The 20,215-nt window shown below is 50.9% G+C and overlaps 1 protein-coding gene across 1 annotated transcript; it reads right to left on the bottom strand.

Moving 5' to 3' along the window:
- Positions 1 to 781: 781 nt before the first annotated feature.
- Positions 782 to 18,190, bottom strand: PLPBP (pyridoxal phosphate binding protein). The gene is made up of 8 exons (XM_077305407.1): positions 17,889 to 18,190; positions 15,971 to 16,078; positions 14,789 to 14,824; positions 7,405 to 7,480; positions 4,388 to 4,522; positions 3,310 to 3,452; positions 3,099 to 3,197; positions 782 to 2,639 (listed from the first exon to the last, which is right to left on the bottom strand). Exons 1-8 carry the CDS (start codon positions 17,982 to 17,984, stop codon positions 2,502 to 2,504), a joined length of 831 nt encoding a protein of 276 aa, XP_077161522.1. The 5' UTR covers positions 17,985 to 18,190; the 3' UTR covers positions 782 to 2,501.
- Positions 18,191 to 20,215: the final 2,025 nt, after the last annotated feature.

Below are 20,215 nucleotides of genomic sequence, written 5' to 3'. Positions count from 1 at the left end.
TCTAACTGCGGCCCTCCATATGTCCATGGACTGCAATTCCCATGAGCCTCTGCCAGCATTTGCTGGCAGGGGCTCATGGGAATTGCAGTCCATGGACATATGGAGGGCCGCAGTTGGGCTACCCCTGATCTTAAGAGACCAACACGCGTTTCGGGGTGTAGCTTTCAAGACTCCTTTGACTCCCTTTCGGTTTCCGTACCACGCCGTTTTGTGTAGCTGAATTTCTCCCATTATGCATTTGGATATAATATGTACCCAGTTGCATATAAAATGATGCACACTGACCACACGAGCAATGAATCCACAAGGAATCAAGCCCGTCAAAAAGGTAAATGGGCAGAAAAGAATGAAAATACGGGATGTTCATCTAGCCCTAACTGACTTGCGACAGTGGGGAAATTGCAGAGCATGAACTCTGACATCACTGCCTCAGCAACTTGGGCCAACTTGCAAATTGAGCCTGAAACTGATCTGCTAGAGATGGGTATTCCAGGAGCTGCATGCAAGCAATCCCAGTAGAACAGGAAATGCAGTGTGGAGTAGTGATCAGAGTGGTGTCCTGAAACTTGAGTCCAAGTTTCTACTCTGTCATGAAATCTGGATTTTGTCGGGCTAATATCTCAGCCTCCCTTACAAGGCTGTAAAGATAACAGAGGAAAACCATGCACACTGCCCCTACCTCCTTGCAGGAAGGGTAAGATAAACATGACTTTCCTGAGACAGCAGGGAAAGCTGATTGCCAACGGGCAGCCTTTGCCAATCACTCACGAGACAGGGGACATAAAAATAACATCTTTAATAGCTTTGCAACTGGCACAGATGGTACAGTATTCCAATCCACAACTGGATTTAGTCTCAACACAATGAAAACACTGTACTGTGGAACTTCAGGGCAGTTCGGACTGCAGTCAGCATTGCACCTATGGAGTGGGGGACACACCTTGGCTGGACGTTCGTCATTTGCAGTTACATTCGGTTACGTCCAGGAACTTGACACAAGCCCCACAGCTAGATTAAACCGAAAAAGACACACCAGGCACGAAGCTTTTTGCTACAGGGAAGAGGACAGAAGGGCATTTCTACCAAGGACTACAGTCATTTTAGCAGCAGGCTGGGCCTCGGAATAGATTGTCAATAGGTGAGTTACAAAACAGATTCCACTGTAAACATTTTCACTGAGTGGGGTGCCTCAAAGACGGGAGATGGATGCTTGGATGAAGTCTTGGTGAAGCAACAGGCCCGGCTGCTTCAGACTAATCTCCTTACGATCGTGGAGCAGTATGTACAGTGGCGATCCAGCTCTCTGTTCTTCCTTCCAAGTGGGCCCAGCATCTGGGCTGTCAACTGCTTTGCGCTCACCTGTCGTTCCTTGCACATGAGCCACTTGCAAACCCACCACGCAAGGAGCCTTGCGACACAGATACAGAAGTACGGGCAAACAAGTGTGTCCAACAGAATAAATACAATTGTGGGTGGCTAGATTTTTTTTTTTTTGGATTGATGCACAAGCCTGTTTTACACTACAGCTGGTGCCTTCCCTCCTGGGTGGGTGGGGGGGGGGGGAGTGGGCCTGGGGGAGGCATTCCGAACATACCTTCTGGACACGGCAGCCTCGCGGTCTCCCACGTGAGGTAGGTGAGCCCCGTTTCTCATATAGGGGACGCAGGCACGGAATGGTTCAGTGACTTGGCCGAGATCTCAGAGCAAGTCAGATGCAGTCAGGGATTCCCTGCTATTTGGCTAGTGGAAGCGTACCGCTACCTAGCAGAATTACGTGCGCCCAGGAGGGTGGGGGAGGGAGCAGCTTTGTCACAGGAGAAAAGTTTGTGATATGTAGCTAAGTGATTGGAGCTGGCAATGCCAGTCTTTGGAGGGCAGGTTCAACCCTAAAACCCCTTCGCCTTTCCCAACTCTGTGGCTCAAAAATACTAACCAAAATCTCCTTAACTTGCACGTGTAAGTACATCCTTCCCCATCTCTCCTTAGTGGCTCATTCACACCGGGCGGCTACTGAAGTTCTTGAGTGGCATTAAGCATCTACGGGAGACTGCCGTAAGGACGCCGCAGCCCACGCACAGCGCTTTGTGGGGAAATGGGGCCAAGTGTGCCAGAGGCATCCCTGCACAGGAGGGATTCCAGCCTCCGGGGAAGGAGGAAACCCACTTCTCCGGTTAGAAATGTTGGATGGTCACGGCTGGAAATGGTTTTACGCCCAGACCTAGTAGGGCTTAAGTCAGCTGGTTATCCGGTAGAGCTATCTAAAGTCACTGTAGCTAAGGTACCAAAAGTCACTTGTCAATCACAGGTGTTCATTTGCTGGTTAAAAAAATCCAATTTCTATGGATACACAATAACAAAGTTACAGGTAACTGAGGCGCTTGTGACACCTTCCGATTACCTGATAGCGCCCCACACTGGTCAGCACAAGGGGAGGAATTCAAGTGCATAGTAAGGTCCGCATTCCCGCCACCAGGGGAGGGAACCACCGTGGCCTTCTCGCATTAGTGCTCCTGCACTGTCAAGTTCTCCAGTTTCTCTTTAATTTCTCCTAAGGTCTTGCCGCTGGAAGGCTGGTTGGGGTAATCGCGTTCGCCAAAGATCGTACTGCCGATTCTCACGTTGGTGGATCCGACTTCAATCTGCACAGAGGTAAAAGCATGAAGGATATGAGGATGTTTATAGAATCAAAGAACTGGAAAGGGGGCATACAGGCCATCTAGTCCAACCCACTGCTCAATGCAACCTGTTTGTGGATTCCAATCCTGCTCCTAAAGAGCATTCTAAAGCATTCGCCAAAAAGAAAAATACAGTTTTCTTGATAGGACTTTAGTGAACATCTTGTATTGATCCCATTGATATACTAGGACTTGAAAGCGGGCCATCTGCTTCTTGGCTGCATGGATGGGCCTGTGCGGACCTCCAGAGACCCTCTGGGGTTTCAGAAGAGAACATTCTCTCCTGGCACCTGCTGCTTAAAGACTTCAAGTGGCAATTCCAGGCTTCGATCAGCATGCAAACAGTGTGCAAACAGTGTGCTCTGCCACTGAGCCCCAGCCCCTATGAAAGGGGTCCCTAAGCAAGAAAGAGGCCAGACTTACTGCATGCTGAAAGTCTGTCGACATCCCCATGCTCAGCTCAACCTTCTCAATCGGGATATGGAGCTTTTCACACACTTCTTGACGCAAGGAGATCAACAGCTGGAGGAAGACCAAGAAGAGAGAATGGATGGATGGATGGATGGATGGATGGATGCAACTAAGTTTTGTCTTCCAGTTCCTTGATTGTGGAATCTTTCAAGGCCAGACATACCTGGAAGTCAGGATTGGGTCCCTGACTGAGATCATGCCCCAAACTGCCAATTGTCATCAAGCCCACAAATTCCAGGCTTGGGCACTTCTGGACGATATGCGCCACAGTCGTCACCGTCTCACCAGGCGGCAGGCCATGCTTACCTGGAAAGAGAAGTTGAGCATCACACAGTGGAGACAGATGGGCACTCTTCGCCCAAGAGATGGGCAGGCTCTACTTCCCTTGCAGATGAACCCTATCTCAAAGTGCCCCCAGCTAAAAAGCTGTACAAGAAGCAAAACAGAAGGTGAAGTAGAGGTATGCTAGTCTTGCCTTCCTGGTGAACCTTCCTGAGGATTTGCAGCCCACGACTCTGAAATCTGGACTCCAACTGAAAAGAACACCTTGCCCCTCCAGTATGACAAACATCCGCTGGATCAAACCCCAAAGATTAACCTAGTCCAGCATCCATCAGTGGCCAGATACCTCCAGGAAACCCACAAGCAGAGGCACAGAGCAAACTGGTACTCCGAGAAACACGCTCTATCGAACAGACGCTTCTTTTAGCCTTAATAGCCATCGATAGAACCATTCTTCATGAATTTGTCTCGCTCCCTTTTTAAGACACGTAAGCCAGCCTCCATCACTGCGTCTTGCAGCAACTGGTTCCATGGACTAAGTAGGCACGGGCAGAGGGACAAATATCTACAGTTGTTTGAATATCCCTGCATTTTACATATGAAGCAAAATTGCTGAATTGTTCAGCCTTCACAGCTCTGCCAGCCCAGTGCTTGCAAGCTAGTGTCATTTGGCATAACTTGATGTGCTGGCCTTTGTCATAAACAATGCTCTCCGATTGTGAAAATGATACAAGGCAAGACAGAGGCCTGCACGGGTAGGATTCTGCCTTCTGGCAAAGAACAAAATTTAGGATTACGAAATTACATCCAGGCTGGACGTTATTCCTCAGTCATGTATCAAAGACAAACAGAGCTTTGGATTTAAATGACAGCAGCCCTTTAAAATAAGATTGAACATTTGGTTCACGCGCTCTTGGAACATGGTTAAGAGGCAGGTGAACAGCATCCGAGCTACTTACTGTCCTCCCCACTGGTGTTCACTTGGACCATGATTTTCAGCCTCTCCAAGGAACCTTTCTTCTGCCAAGAACTGTTCAGTCTGTCTGCCAGTTTTACAGAATCCACCGTTTCCAGCATAAATAGGTTGGGCACAGCTAGACAAATCGAAGACACATCATAGCAACGTTGGCCACACTAGAAAGCAGCACACACCTTGGACAAAAGGTTATCCTAGGGACGGGACAAAATGAAAAATGGCCACTTTCCCTTGGGGAGGAAAAGGGGATCTTTTCTTACCACTCTTGCACATTGGTTACTGCTTGCCCTCGTGTTCTGGCAGGAAGCCTTTTGTAGAACACACAGCACAACAGAAAGAACACTCTTTGTCCATTGTATGATTGCCCAAGAGGATGGTGGTTTATTTTTGTCTTTTCAACTTTCTCAGTGTGTTGGTGGGTTGTCAAAGGATACAGCTGTTTATCTGCTGTCTGATAAAGACAAAACTGAAACAGATGGGGCTGCTTTGTTCAAAATTGCATCCAAAACCATCTGAGTAGATTAGAGATTGGGAAATGGATCGAAATATGCTATTTTTTAAAAAAACTGTGAGCGATGCTCTGACTCGTCTGGATATATGTACCTGAGTTCTCTGTTCTGTTCGTGGCCTTAACTAGACTGGATGTGATGTTCTTACGATCTCAGCATGTTATGCAATGGCCTTTGGCTACAACAATAAAGCGTGGTGCAGCAAGACAGTGTTTAAAGGTCAAACTACATGTGACAAGTCAGTCCCATGAGCTGGAAATCCCTGAAGCTAGCGGCAGCCACATCGGAAAAGCGGACAGATGGGTGAAATTTTTATTTCGGTGACTCCCACAACCAAAACTCAAAGAATTAAATAACCCTTGCCCCATGCTGTACCACCCCCACAGCTTCCTTCAGCTCTAAGGAGGAAAACCCAGATGATCCCAGCTGCAGAGCCTCCATACCCCAAAGGGACCTTGTGGGAGATCGACTTTAGTTCTACCAGGACAAAGGCTTGAGACAACTGAAGCACAGTGAATGTCCTGTTTGCAAGCTCACTAAGACCGAAGCAAGGTCTATGTTATTGAGCCTGGCCCTACTCTCTGCTTCAGGAGCTTGATGCTGTGAACCCCAATCGCTCTCCGACAAGGCGCTGCTGATGCTGCCCCATGGAGATGTCTCCCGTGCTTGTTTTTTTTTTTTTTTTTCAGAATCAGAAGGCATCCTTGCTTTTGGAGAAGAGATTAGTCTTCCTTCAGTTCCAAGTCAGCTAATGCGTGACTAAAATCACACACACACAAACACATACTACCCCCGAGAAAGCAGCAAGTAGGCCACTGTGGTTTCAATGCAGGGTCACTCTCTCACCAGACTAAAACTGGAATCCTATTAATAATATATACCTTACCAAGTTGATACAATGGGTATGCAGACTGATTGGGCAATCTCCCTAAATACTAGTATCTAAAATTTCAATCCACTCAATTGCAGCTAGGGAAAGTTCAAAGAGCTCTGTCACATCTCCCTGGAAAGCACAACATTCACATTCCTGTGACAGATGGAAAATAGTTTGGCAGGCTGCACCACATTTGCATTCAGGGCCTGGTAATCTGCCCCATTTAAACAACAGGTCTGCAGAACAGCCAAAGCCTGTTTACATTTTATTAGCCAGTGATTCTTATTGAGATCTATCTACAAACCTAGAGGACAGTTTCAAATCAGTAGTCATGTCAAATATATAGCTTTAGAATAAGCATTGACTATAAAAAGGTAAAGGTATCCCCTGTGCAAGCACCAGGTCATGCCTGACCCTTGGGGTGACGCCCTCCAGCGTTTTCATGGCAGACTCAATACAGGGTGGTTTGCCAGTGCCTTCCCCAATCATTACTGTTTACCGCCCAGCAAGCTGGGTACTCATTTTACCGACCTCGGAAGGATGGAAGGCTGAGTCAACCTTGAGCCGGCTACTGGGATCGAACTCCCAGCCTGATGGGCAGAGCTTTCAGACTGCATGTCTGCTGCCTTACCACGCTACGCCACAAAAGGCAAACATTGACTATAGTAATACCTAAAAGTCCCAGGGTACAGAGTCAAAATTCCCTTTGTCAGATACTTTGACTGTTGGAAGTTTATACTGGGATGAACTGTTGGTCTTTTAAGCTGCTCCTGAAGTTTTGTTCTACAAATCTAAGGGGGGCATTCAAAACCTTTGGGGGCATGTGGGACACACGCAAGGTTTTAGGCTCTTCCGCTTCCAGTGGCTTCTATAGCCAGTGAACAATTTTACGTTCTTTGCCCCTCTCTGAGGATGAAGCCCCCCTCCTTTTAAGGCAGCACATGGCAAACAGGAATCAAACTGAACATTAAGGTGTTGGCTGACGGCCATCAGGCACAAAAATCTCATGAAATGAACTTCTGAAATCTGTGTACCATACGCATATCTCATAAATATACCTATATAAAAACAGTTCCCTTGTCTGGAGAACTGCTTTTATGTCCTAGTCGTTCCATTTGTGGCTTGGGAGGTATTTGATGAGAAAGCTGGGTACTTGGTGGGTGGTAGTGGTTTAAAGGTTAAGAATCGCTGGTTTAACAATCAGTGCACCCAGGCCAGAAAGCATCTGAGAAAGGTGTCTGCTGTGGTATGGTTTCCAGATGGGTCAGGGAAGCGAGTCAAACATCAAAACAACAACACAGGAATACTGCTCAGTTGAGACTCATGGGAACATTTTCTTCTGCTTTCCAAAAGACTTCAGTTGGCCAGACATTAAGCATGAACAGAACACCTTGCCAAGGCCTCCTAGGAGAAATGTTGCAACAGCACAACCCTACACCAGCTCTGCTAACATTCTGCACTGTGCAATTCAGCTCCTTTCCAAAATTAGTACTTATCAGGTTGAGTCAGAGGCATTACTGCTAGTGTGCCCCAGGAAGCCTATTACCAAAATCCCTTTCTCTTCCACCTCCCTATCACAGTGTGTTGCCTTCCCATCCACAAAGAAATTAAGATTACCAATCAGCTTGTTGACATTGCCTTTCTGAAGGTGGCCTATGAAATGCCATTTAATCTCCGGACAAGACGACAAGATCTAAAGAAAGAAAGACGTGGTGCGTTAGCTTTGAAGCACGGCCCTGCACAAAAGCATTTGGACTGAACAATGCTTTTTACATGGGGATACAGGATGATATGCAGAACCCTCACTGGAAGCCTCAGATGCGTAACCCATTCCAAAAGTAGTCAGCTCCAATACTGCTAAGTGTTATTCATCTCTGCTGGGACTGATTTTGTGACTCAGCCTTTCCTAGGACTTTAAAACTGACAAATTTCTAGTCCTGCCCTCAATCAAGTGTTTTGGAGCTAGAATCAGTTCTGTAAAAGGGACAGCAATGGACAGAGAAGGAAAGTTGCATATCCCTAAGCATCAGCAGCCCAACTTGAAGCACACGGATGATTGAAAACTTGGAACTTTCCCCACCAAGGCCAGAGAATTAAGCATTACTTCATGATTTAATCTCTGATCTAGTTATATCTAATATAACATGGGCTGCTGTTCCATCTAGTCCAAAGATCCATCTCCTCCATCATCCTCTGACCAACAGTGGGCACCCACTTGTTTTCAGGAAGTAGAGCACACAGACAACAAATCTGTGCGTTTGCCTGCAACAACTGGTGTTCAACAATACACCGTCTGGGAACATGGAAGTTTTATTTACCTAGTGCAGCTTTGACACATTGGCCCATGTCACACCAGCCATGTGTGGAATTTCCCCTACATTCTCCTCCATTCCAGTAGCCCTTTCCAATTCCCACAAGATTATTCCCAGGGTCATAGGATCTGTACAAGGAACAACCCCCTAGATCTGGAGACTTATGGGCAGTGAATATCTGGAGGCTGCTGTTGCATAATGCTACTAATTTGTTATTTATTGTTTTATTTTGTGTTATACTGTTAATGTCGATGTTTTGTGTGCTGCCTTGAAATCTCTGGGGAAATTACTGTTGCCTGGCCCTTTCTGACTATTCAACAGACAGCAAGATGATCCATCATTGGCACCTGACAAGATGAGTGCTTGCTGAAACACATGCAGTTAACCTACAGCGTTCTTAGTTGGTCAACAGGCCTTCTGGTAATATATTGTCGTGGTTCGGTCCTTGGTGGCTTGGGAACGGGACCGAACCCCGCCATCAGAGGCGCCCGCGATCACGGAGGTAGGGCATGGTGATCATAGGCAAGCCGGCAGCTGGGCGCCCCACCCGATCGTTGAGGTGGCAATGGCCGCTAAAGAACCTCAATGTCCCCCTCCACCTTTTGACAAGGGCCCGGAGATGGCCCTTTGTTCCAGGAAAATGGGCCATCAGGAACCCCGGAAAACCTCGCATATGTGCATGAGTCATGATTGTATCAGCATGTTCCCTCCGCAAGTACTGGGTGGGGCAATACAGCCTAAGGAGGTGGGTTTTGTATAAAAGGGAGCTTCCACCTGGAGTTCGGTGGAAGCTCTTACTCCATACCAGCGGACTCCACGTTGCTGAAATAAAGCTTGTTCCTGTTGTATCGTTCACCAGGCCTGGCGTGACGTTTTCTTCAAAGGGGCACCCTGTTTTTTCAGTTAGCAAGCGGGTTCCCGACATCGTAAGAGCTTCCACCGAACTCCAGGGTCGGCATCGCATCCGAGCGCTTATCGGGACGGATCCAGAGGATGGCGTTTTCAAGCAACGGGGCGGTCTCGACCCCCACGAACCCCGGGAACATGAGTTTAATGTCCCCGGGAGATTTCCTCCGAAAATCGGGGGGCCAGGAGCAGCTGTCCGGGACCCCGAGACCCTCGGCAACGGCGGCCAAGGGAAGGCGCCGGGCCATGGGTTTCCCAAGCACGGCGGGGAGCGCGCCGAGGTCTGGGGGGTTGGCCCCAACCTGGGACACCCAGCTGAGGCAGGCGCTTCGCCCGGTAGGACCTGAGGAATCCCTAGAGGACCTGCGGCGGGCCATGGCGGACTTGGCCAGGCGCTTGCAGGCAGCTGAAGCCCGTGAGCAAGCTCGGGCCGGGCCCGGGGGGACTGGTAATACAACGGCGGAGGGGATCGCGTCGAGTGAGGACGTCTCCAGCGACGAGGACGAGCCCGGTACTGGTGAGCGGGCCCCGGACCCCGACCCGGAGCAGTTTTCAGTCCCGAGTAGGCGAGACGGCCAGCGGAGAGGCGAGATAGCAGAGGATCTCGGGGGAGCGGGTGAGCCGACGGGGCGGCGAGAGCCGGACCAACGCAGGAGCGACGTGCAAGGCAGGGAGCGGCACGGCGTCGTTGGGCAAGTTGGTAGCCGGTGGAGCGGAGCAGGACGAGACGGCGGACGCCGAGAATCCCGGATCCGGAGGGGGTCGGACTACTCTCCAAAACGTTCCCCCCCAGAGCTTAAGGCGCGTTTCGACGGGACGCCGGACGACCTCCCGCAGTTCCTCCTCCACGCGCTGACGCATGCCCGGAGGTATGGAGACCGGTATGAGGACTCCGAGGACTTGGTCTGGGGGGTGGCCTCGTGTCTCCAGGGCAAGGCGGGTCAGTGGTACCTAGGGTTGGCCGAGCGCGGCGACCCGGCAACTCGGGACCTGCAGGACTTCGTGGTCGCGCTCCGCCGACGATTCCAGGACCCCCAGGCTGAGGACAAGGCAAAGAGTCGGATCAAGGGACTTCGACAGGGTACTAGGGGGGTTATGGACTATATAGACATTTTCCGGAGGGAAGCAGGCAAGGTGTTCTCCTGGAACGAGGAGACCCAAATCGAGTACTTCCGGGAGGGCCTTAACCCGAAGCTCAGGGAATGGGCCGTGATCAAGGGGACGGAAGAAGATCTGTCTACACTGGAGGGGTGGTGTTTTGTGGTCGCCAAGTTGGAAGCCAGCCTGGGTTGGGCCGCCGCACCCCCCCGGGAGGCCAAAGGCGGGTCAGCCGAGGCGCCGAGACCGGGCCCCGACAACTCTCGCCCCAAACGACCCCCGAACCCCGAGCGGGAAAGGAGACGCCGGGAAGGTCTGTGCCTGAAATGCGGGGGGTCAGGACATTTCGCAGCAGCGTGCCAACGGCAAGGGGGGGAGGACCGCGGGCTCTCCCAGGGGGGAGGTGCGACACGCCCCCAGCAGGCACGCCGGGCAGAGGACCTCCGCAACGAACCGGGAAGCGCCCAGGCGACGGGAAACGGCCAGGACCTGCTGTAGACGGCGCCGGGCAGCAGGTCCCGCGGTGCGAGGGAAAACCCCTGCAGCATGAGGCGCGACCTCCGAACGTGGTAATTTTAGAGCTCCGGAACCCGGAGAACGGACTAAGTTGGGTGGGGGAGGCTCTTTTGGACTCTGGATGCGACCACAGCATGGTCCACCCCCAGATAGCCCGGGCTTTGGGGCTACCGAAGCGCATTCGGAAGGTTCCCCTGGTTTTCGTCCAGATGGACGGCAGCCCGATTCAGGGGGGACCTTTCGGGGAGGAGGTGGGTCCTATCGCCATCCACATAGGGGACCACCAAGAGCTGCGGTGGCTGATCCAGGTCCCCGTAGCGGGATATCGGGCGGTGTTGGGCCTGGATTGGCTGAAGGAACACAACCCCGTGGTGGACTGGCGGGCGGGGACCCTGAAGTTCGACTTGACGGTGGGTGCACGGCATCGGGTCCCCCACGAGAATTCCAGCCACAAGAGGACGGCGGCGCGTCCCAGGGGAGCGGCGGCGGCGCAGCAGGAGAAACCAGAGCCCGAGGTCCCGCCAGAGTACCGAGACCTCGCAGCCGTTTTCAGCGAGCGGGAAGCGGACGAGCTACCCCCACACCGCCGCACGGACTGCGCTATCAACATCCCAGAGGGGGCGGTACTACCCAAAGGGCGCATCTACAAGATGAGTGAGGGTGAGCTCAAGGACCTCCGGGAGTTTTTGGATAAAAATCTGGCCCGAGGTTTCATCCGGCCCGCTTCCAGTCCCATGGGAGCTCCAGTCTTGTTCGTCCGGAAAAAGGATGGGTCCCGACGGCTGTGCCAGGACTACCGGGGCCTCAACGCCATCGCAGCGGGGAACGCTTACCCCCTCCCGCTGATCCCGGATTTGCTGGCCCGGCTGGGCAAAGGGACTCTGTTCACTAAGCTGGACCTAAGGGAGGCGTACTACCGGGTACGCATCCGGGAGGGGGATGAGTGGAAAACAGCGTTTAACTGTCAATTGGGACAATTCGAATTTAAAGTGATGCCGTTCGGCTTAAGCGGGGCACCTGGGGTTTTCATGAGTCTAATTAATGAGGTGTTGCAGGACCTTCTGTTTCAGGGGGTGGTGGTTTATTTGGATGACGTCCTGATCTACAGCCAAGATCCCCAAGAGCACGTGACCCTGGTGAGGGAGGTGTTAAAGCGCCTGCTGGCAAACCACCTATACGTGAAGCTGGCTAAGTGCGAATTCCACCGTCCCTCCCTGGACTATTTGGGCTACCGCATCTCAGCCCAGGGCATAGCTATGGACCCCGAGAAGGTGCAGGCGGTGCTGGCCTGGGAAAGGCCCCGCACCCGGAAACAGCTACAAAGCTTCCTGGGGTTTGCTAACTTTTTTAGAGGCTTCATCCCCAGATACTCCTCCGTAGTGGCTCCCCTCACGGACTTGCTAGGTACCAAGGGGAGAGGTCCTCGCGCCACGCGGCCCAGCGCAGCGCTCGGCTGGAATGAGAAATCGGAGGCAGCGTTCCTGGTCCTCAAGCAAGCTTTCGCGTCTGAGCCCACGCTACTGCACGTCGACCCAACCCAGCCAATGGTGGTACAAGTCGACGCCAGCGACGCAGCAGCCGGGGCGGTTCTCCTGCAGCGAGACAAGGCGGGACAGCTGAGGCCGGCGGCCTACCTCTCACGAAAATTCGCCGAAACGGAGCGGAACTGGTCTACCTGGGAGAAGGAGGCGTTTGCGATTAAGTTCGCCCTCACCGAATGGCGGCATTGGCTGGAGGAAACAGAGGAGCCGTTCGAGGTCTGGACAGATCACAAGAATCTGGAGGCGCTCCGGCAACCGCGATCCCTGAACGCCAAGCAGATGAGGTGGGCGGAGTTCTTTTCGCGGTACAATTTCAAGCTTGGTCACATCCCCGGCAAAGAGAATTTCCTCGCGGACGCCCTCTCCCGTCTGCCGCATTATGGGGAGGGGTACGCTCCCTGCACCAGGTCCGTGTTTGGTGAGGAGCAGCTGGGACGGGGGGTCGTCACTAGGCGTCGGGCCAGGGAGGAATGGGAGCCCGACCCGGCGACCGCCCCGCTCCGAGACCGCCTAGTGGCAGCCTACGGGACAGACGAGGAGCTGGCTGAGCTCCGGGACTCTTTGATTTTGGACTCCGGTCTCTGGCGGAGGGGGGAGGCTGTCTACGTCCCGGAAGGGCTACGACGGGAAGCCCTCAGCCTCTGCCACGATGCTAAGACCGCCGGGCACTTCGGTTTCGTAAAATCCTGGAAGTTGGCCCGGCGGCGGTTTTGGTGGCCCAGTCTGCGGCGGGACACAAAAGCTTACGTCAGTGGTTGTCCTGTCTGCCTGACCTGCAAGCCGGGGGTTGGCAAGCCGAAAGGTCTGCTGCACCCGCTCGAGGTCCCGACCCGGCCGTGGTCAGTGATCTCCATGGACTTTATAACAGACTTGCCTCCCAGCAAGGGGAAAACGGTGATCTGGGTGGTGGTAGATCTATTTTCCAAACAGGCCCATTTCATTCCTTGCGCCAGTGTCCCCAGTGCTTCACAGTTGGCTCGGATGTTCCTGGATCATGTGTTCCGACTGCACGGGCTGCCGGACAAGGTGATTTCCGATCGGGGCTCACAATTCGTGTCCCGGTTTTGGCAAGCTTTCCTGCGCCTGTTAGACATCGAGCAAGGGCTGAGCTCCGCTTACCACCCCCAGACGGACGGGCAGACCGAGCGGGTTAATCAAGTACTGGAGCAGTACTTGCGGTGTTTCGGTTCCTATCATCAAGACACCTGGGTGCCCCTGCTCCCCCTGGCCGAGTTCGCGTACAACAACGCAGACCACAGCAGCACGGAGATGTCGCCTTTTGCCGTCGTCTACGGGACAGACCTGAGACACTTCCCGGAGCTTGGAGAGGTCCCCGCCCGGGAATCGGCCGACCTTCGCGAGTGGGGGAAGCGTGCCGGGAGCTGCTGGAAGTCGCTGCAGGAGCAGCTCCACAAAGTCAAGGCAGCGCAGAAAGAGGACGCCGACCGGAAGAGACGACCAGCTGAGGAGATCCGACCGGGGGATCGAGTTTACCTTTCCACCCGGAACCTACGGTTGAATTTGCCCAGCAAGAAGCTAGGCCCTCGGTTTTTGGGGCCTTTCGAGGTCTTGGCCCCGATCAACGAAGTTTCGGTCAAGCTCAAGCTCCCCAAGAACCTCCGGCACATCCATCCCGTCTTTCACGTGAGCCTTCTAAAAAAAACTCCGGACGGTGACGTTTGGCACCCCGTGTTTTCCCCGCCAGCGCCCGAGGTCCTGCCGGGGGGGGAGCACCACGAGGTGGCGGATATCCTGGACTCTAGACTCCACAGGGGGAAGTTGCAGTACCTCGTGGAATGGAAGGACTTCGCTTTGGGGGACCGGGAATGGGTCTGGGCAGCGGACGTCCTTGCGCCCCGACTCACTGAACGTTTCCACAAGCGGTATCCTGGCCGTCCCGGGGGGTTGGAGAATGGACCTTTGGGGGGGCAGAATGTCGTGGTTCGGTCCTTGGTGGCTTGGGAACGGGACCGAACCCCGCCATCAGAGGCGCCCGCGATCACGGAGGTAGGGCATGGTGATCATAGGCAAGCCGGCAGCTGGGCGCCCCACCCGATCGTTGAGGTGGCAATGGCCGCTAAAGAACCTCAATGTCCCCCTCCACCTTTTGACAAGGGCCCGGAGATGGCCCTTTGTTCCAGGAAAATGGGCCATCAGGAACCCCGGAAAACCTCGCATATGTGCATGAGTCATGATTGTATCAGCATGTTCCCTCCGCAAGTACTGGGTGGGGCAATACAGCCTAAGGAGGTGGGTTTTGTATAAAAGGGAGCTTCCACCTGGAGTTCGGTGGAAGCTCTTACTCCATACCAGCGGACTCCACGTTGCTGAAATAAAGCTTGTTCCTGTTGTATCGTTCACCAGGCCTGGCGTGACGTTTTCTTCAAAGGGGCACCCTGTTTTTTCAGTTAGCAAGCGGGTTCCCGACATATATCCATGAAAACAAAACATAGGAACTGGGCATGTTAGCATAACATCTGTGATCTAATCGCAATGGTTGCATACAAGAAGACAGCTGCTTTGCTGGTGCAGTTAAATTACGCAAAGGAAGCATACTGGACAATTTTATTTTCTGCAATGACAGACTGACACAGACAAGCAAAAGGATTAAAAATGCAATATACTTACTCTGGAGTCAGATGCCTTTTCTAGCAATTCTTGAACCTAGAGAAGAGAGGTCTTCAGATTAAGATTTGGACGGCTCTTGCCTCTCTGTGGAATCCCATGAGTTATGATCCGCACCCACACTGAATTGGGGAGTGAATTTCAAGACCAGGCAACAGAAGGCAAGCAAGGCTCAGGAGAAGGTTCTCCACCACAGTCCAAGACAGATATCCGTCTCTTATCTGTAGCCTTTTCATCAGCACTGCCAACGTACAGGGCCTTTGTGCATGGACTGAATTGGACTGAAAGTCCCTTTGAACAAGCAGTAGCTTACTCCTGTATGTGTACACGCATCCCCAAATACAACATGGTACACACTACGATCCCACCCCCAATAATTTCATTTTCTATGTTACAACTACATTTAACCCTACAACTGAAATCAGCCAACTATACCATATAGGTGTCATATCAGACTGAGAGGACAAACTCCTAAGGCCATGCAATGTAAAGGAAAGTTATCCGAGGCATGGAAGGGCAGGCCCTTTCCAGACTCATAACCACTGCTGTCAGAACCTTCAGTGTTATCAGGAAATCAAACTGCGCTTGTTGCTACGTAGCAGTGGAAGAGGCCTCTTTATCAAAAAGGCAAACACGTGCCAGGTGACTGGAGAATCAGGGACAGCAAGCAACTTATTTGGAGTCATCACATCCCTTGTTGAAGCCTGTCAGAGCCCTGTGGGATAGTCAACACTGCGCCACTCTTAGATCCAAAGGGCATGGCCCTGACTCTCAAGGCAGGCAGGAGCCATCCCAAAAATTAGAAGAGTGAGATGTGCTTCAGAATATATTGAGCAACAAGTGAGTTGTTCTCTGAAATGCTAGCTGTTAGCCCCTGGGTTGGGAAGAAGTCTAGAAACCTCATGAAACTGCAGCAGTGGTTACAGAACTACAACAAGAGCTCTGGGGCTCTGTATTTATTTATTTATTTATTTATTTATTTATTTATTTATTTATTTATTTATTTATTTATTTATTTATTTATTTATTTATTTATTTATTTATTTATTTATTTATTTATTTATTATTAGAGTCATGGAGAGGTTGGATAAGAAAGAGACATATCAGAGTTTGAGCAATGATGTGACACTCGTTCAGAGATGGGAAGAACCAAGGCCAAAATGGGGAAGAATGAGCTATACTCACGTAGTTTTCACCAAAACTGCGCTGTCCATGATTGTAGGCTTCTATCACCATTTCAGCAGGTTTCGTTTTACTGACGGCTACCAGGCGAGGCTGCACTGCAGGCAAGCTCTGTTGGCACAGGAAGAAGGGGTCAGTGGGCAAGCAGGATGGAGAATATAAGATCAGCTCCACGGACTAGTTCATACATCCAAACTCATCACTGGATGACTGCCAGTGTCAAGGGATGACCGAGGCATGTGAAACTGGCATTGACATGTTTTTAGGTTACCACATTTCAACTAGATCACCTCTACAGTTAAGAAATGTATTGTAGCAGAAGCTTTTGTAAGTTTTGTGAGCTCACAAAGCGGGGTCTGTTTTATAAAAGTCTGTGCCATAATAAAATGTTTTAGCCTTTTAAGGTGCCCTGAAAGTTTGTTGTTTTAGTCTGAAGCTGGCATTTAACTCCAATGAAATACATGCTGCACAAAAACCAGAATGCTTCTAGAGGAACTTTATTTATTTATTTAACCTGTATGTATGAGTAACAGCAACAAAGAAGTTTCACTTCTGGCTACCAGCTCCAGGACAGAGATGCACTTCAAGCAGAAGTGAAGGGAGAAAATCCAGTTAACACCATGGGGGAAGAACAATTTCTGAAATTAGTCCAGTTAATGCAGTAGTATTGTACAAATGCATAGCATTTTTTAAAAGAATCAGCTTTCGCTGACCAGCCTGGAATAAGTACATTTTGACCCTTTTACTGATTAATTAGCTTGCTTGACCTTGTTTTAGTTATAGCCCACCCTTCCAGATGCTCAGGGCGGGGAACATTCATACAATGCCTTTTTGCCAGCACCACTCATTTCCATATCTAGGACCACCCTCCTCAATATCAAAAGCTAACTTTGTTTCCTCTGCTGTCACTTGGCTCCCACTCATTTAAAAAAACAGGCCATCCCTCCCTCTTCTCCACTTAATAGCAAAAGAGACTGTTCGTTACTTTAAAATCAGAGTCCAGTAGCACCTTTAAGACCAACAAAGATTTATTCAAGGCATGAGCTTTCGAGTGCAAGCACCCTTTGTCAGACTAGTCATTACTTGAATCTGTTCATTACTTTGTATCAGTTTTGGTTGGTCCTTGTAAAAGAGGGATGGCAGCTTCCCCTCCCCACAACACACTACACCTAATTCTTCAGATGCAACCAGAGTTCTTTCTTAAACATTAAGCTGTAACAGTTATACCCAAGTACTTGAGAAATCCCAATTGTATCCGGTGCTTTATAAGTTTACTTATATCTGCAGGGATTCCACTGATTTAAAAAATTCAGACCGGACCGAGGCCAACAGATTTCCCCCTACCTCTCCCATTTTAAGAGAGGGGGAGAATCTATCTTTCACCAGGTTCAAAGGGATACCTCAAGTGGCCACAATAGGGCAGATGGCATGCCATACACTGAACTATGCTAACTTAATGCTCCCATGCTTGACTTTTTTTGCACATTCGCGGGGGCAGGTTGGAAGGACGCATCTATGTTCCACTGCGCCGAACGCTCTAGGCCCCGAAGAGAGCAACTTCAACAGATCATACAAACATTTTTTAAATCCAGAAGAGCAGCCGTACTAGCCTCCTGAGTGCACAAAATTAGCATACTAAAAAACAAAAGAGAAATCTCAAAAGTACAGTGAACTTTCGAGGGTGAGAGGCCATGCATGTATCCAGAGCATTTCCACCTTTATCGATGTATCTATTGATCTATGTATCTATCCATCTAGCTAGCGAGCTGTCCAACTATCCATATATATCTTCCTCGCTTCCATTTCTAGACCGCCCTCCCTATTCAGGCCCCTCTGGAAAGCCCCGCGAGCCTGCTGCCTCAGCAGAGGGACCTCCAGCAGCTCTTTCCCTTTCCTCCTCCCTCCTCCTCCTGCTCCTCACCTGTGGCCTGCGGGCCGCCGCTTGCTGCACCCGCTCCTTGACCGTCCGGAGCGCCGAGCCCAGGCCTTCACCAGCAGCCATCCCAGCTCTCCACATTCCCTGCCAGGCCGACGAATCCGGGCGGGGGGCTCCCCGCTCTCCCCCTGAAGGCGCTTCCGCCACACACCGGCGCTCCTGGCACTAGCCAATCAGCAGTCCGAGCGGAGCTCCAGCCGCCAATAAGAACGGGAGGAGGGAGCAGGAGGGGTCAGGCACAGGCCCGTGGGCCGGGGCCTCGTGGGCGGCCATTTTGGAGAGGTCAGGGAAGCGAAGGGCAGAAGGCTGAGGCGTGCGCGTGCGCAGAGACTCTAGAAGGCTGAGCGGGGCCAAGCGGCGTCCAAATGTCCCAAAAGCAAGAGGACAGCAGCTGTGCACGTTTGCTAAGGAGAGAGCCCCTAAAACTACCTCTGTGACACCTGTGGCAAAAATCAAAGCAATGCGCAAGGCTGCAATCCGGAACATGGGAATAATTCCTGCTGAACGGTGTCCGGGTGTTTACTTTTTAATGCAGGGCTCGGCAGGCATATAGGAAAGATATCATTGTGGGGCTGTTTAGGGAACATTTTGGGCGCCACTGGTTCTGAGAAAAAAGCAAGCGGGGTAGAAATGTAAGACAGGCAGGATTTGCACCTTGCAGTTACATGTGCTCCCCTTGAAGCTGCAGCCTTAATACATTTCTTTGAGAGATCCTCTGTCTTTCTATGGGAATTCTTGTCCCTTCTCCAGCGGGGAACAGAACCAGCCCAATAGGGACTTGGGCCATCACTGCAACACCCTTGGAGAATGAACTTGTAATTAGCAGGCTTGAATCTGGGTTTAAATGCCAGATGCAAACTAAGGGAAGGAGGGATTTGGGGGGGGGGGGCTCTTCCCTTCCCACCCATAAAACAGGGGTTATGGGATTCAAATCAGAACCCCCCGCTTCCCGGGCTCCCAATGCCATAATAGCACCTTTAGTCGCTGAGGAAGCTCTGGAGCAGGGGTGACAAGAATCCTCTTATGCAATTTTTGTAATGCTTAATGTGTGATGTGAGTACTCTTAGCTCCAGGTCCTTCTGGTTGGTTTCAGACTTCTGCAGTCCTAATGCACAGTTTATTGAATGTTCCCTCATGTTTTGTTGTATTCTCAATGTGCAATCTGACTTGAATCCCCATAAGAAAGGCAGACTAAAAAAAGTAGTACGCAGGATGTCTTTCACCTCACCAGTAAGAAAATCATAACCTGTTGTTCTTCACTGGCACAGAGGCTTCCAAGGTAAAGCTGTACGTTTCAAGTACGTCTGCACTCTGTTACTTTTCTCGCCCTGACTGCCCACAAGGTATCGGGAGCAGAATGCACCTCTTCCAGATGGCTGAGGATGGCGATGCCAGTTCACATTGATAATTGATGTGATTTAAGAATCCATCATTTCTGTGCTCTAAACACTAACTGTTGCAAGTCCTCTATTGAGAAATGGCATACACAGGTTATCACGATAATTAATGTGCACCATAAACCACCGCTTTAGCACACTGGCCTAATCGGCCCAAGGTGCAACAGGTGGAAACACTGCAGCTGTTCACCATTCGCACCTCCCATTTTTGTAAAGCATCTCTAAGAAGCCTTTTAGTCCAATAAAAATATTTGCCTATCGTTCCCATATACCTGCTACTCTAGCATGCCTATCCCTTCTGTATGAATTTTAAACAGTTCCATTCTGAGCCACAATTGGCTTTAGAGTCAGACTGCCAATCCCAGAGGGGGGCTCTTCCCCTCCCGCCCATAAAACAGGGGTTATGGGGTTCAAATCAGAACCCTCCGCTTCCCAGGCTCCTGATGCCCCACTTCTATCAGTTCACAGAATACAGAACACAGAATCGTTCAGAACAAACATTTCTATAGTCAATAGTGTCATAATACAATGGTTATAGAAAGTACATTTACAGGACTGTGTAGTCCAGGGGTTGTCAAACTGCGGCCCTCCAAATGTCCATGGACTACAATTCCCATGAGCTCCTGCCAGCAAACACTGGCAAGGGCTCACGGGAATTGTAGTCCATGGACATTGGAGGGTCAGTTTGACTACCCCTGGCCTATCCCATGGTTCATGGTGTATTTTTGCAACCCACTTTCTTCATTGGCATGTTTTGTGCTGCTCTTGGTTTGCAGTCTAATTTTGTACCCCTGGATCTATTGGACGTCTTATGCTATCCTGATTACAAAACAGAAATAAAGCAATCTGCCTTGCCTTTCAACAAGAAAGGTAGTTGAGGAGATTAAGTGACAAAACTTTCATAGGACTACGCAA

Source organism: Paroedura picta, chromosome 12, assembly GCF_049243985.1.
Source record: "Paroedura picta isolate Pp20150507F chromosome 12, Ppicta_v3.0, whole genome shotgun sequence".
NCBI lineage: Eukaryota > Metazoa > Chordata > Lepidosauria > Squamata > Gekkonidae > Paroedura > Paroedura picta.
Note: the sequence above shows the minus strand (reverse complement) of the source record. Positions and strands in the feature narration are given on the sequence as shown.

Excerpts from the sequence above, each read along its gene's own strand:
- PLPBP (XM_077305407.1), bottom strand. The coding sequence starts at position 17,984 with ATGTGGAGAGCTGGGATGGCTGCTGGTGAAGGCCTGGGCTCGGCGCTC. Across the intron at positions 7,481-14,788 it reads AAAAGGCATCTGACTCCAGA|ATCTTGTCGTCTTGTCCGGA; the intron begins GTAAGTATATTG and ends TTCTTTCTTTAG. Across the intron at positions 3,198-3,309 it reads GACCCAATCCTGACTTCCAG|CTGTTGATCTCCTTGCGTCA; the intron begins GTATGTCTGGCC and ends GTCTTCCTCCAG.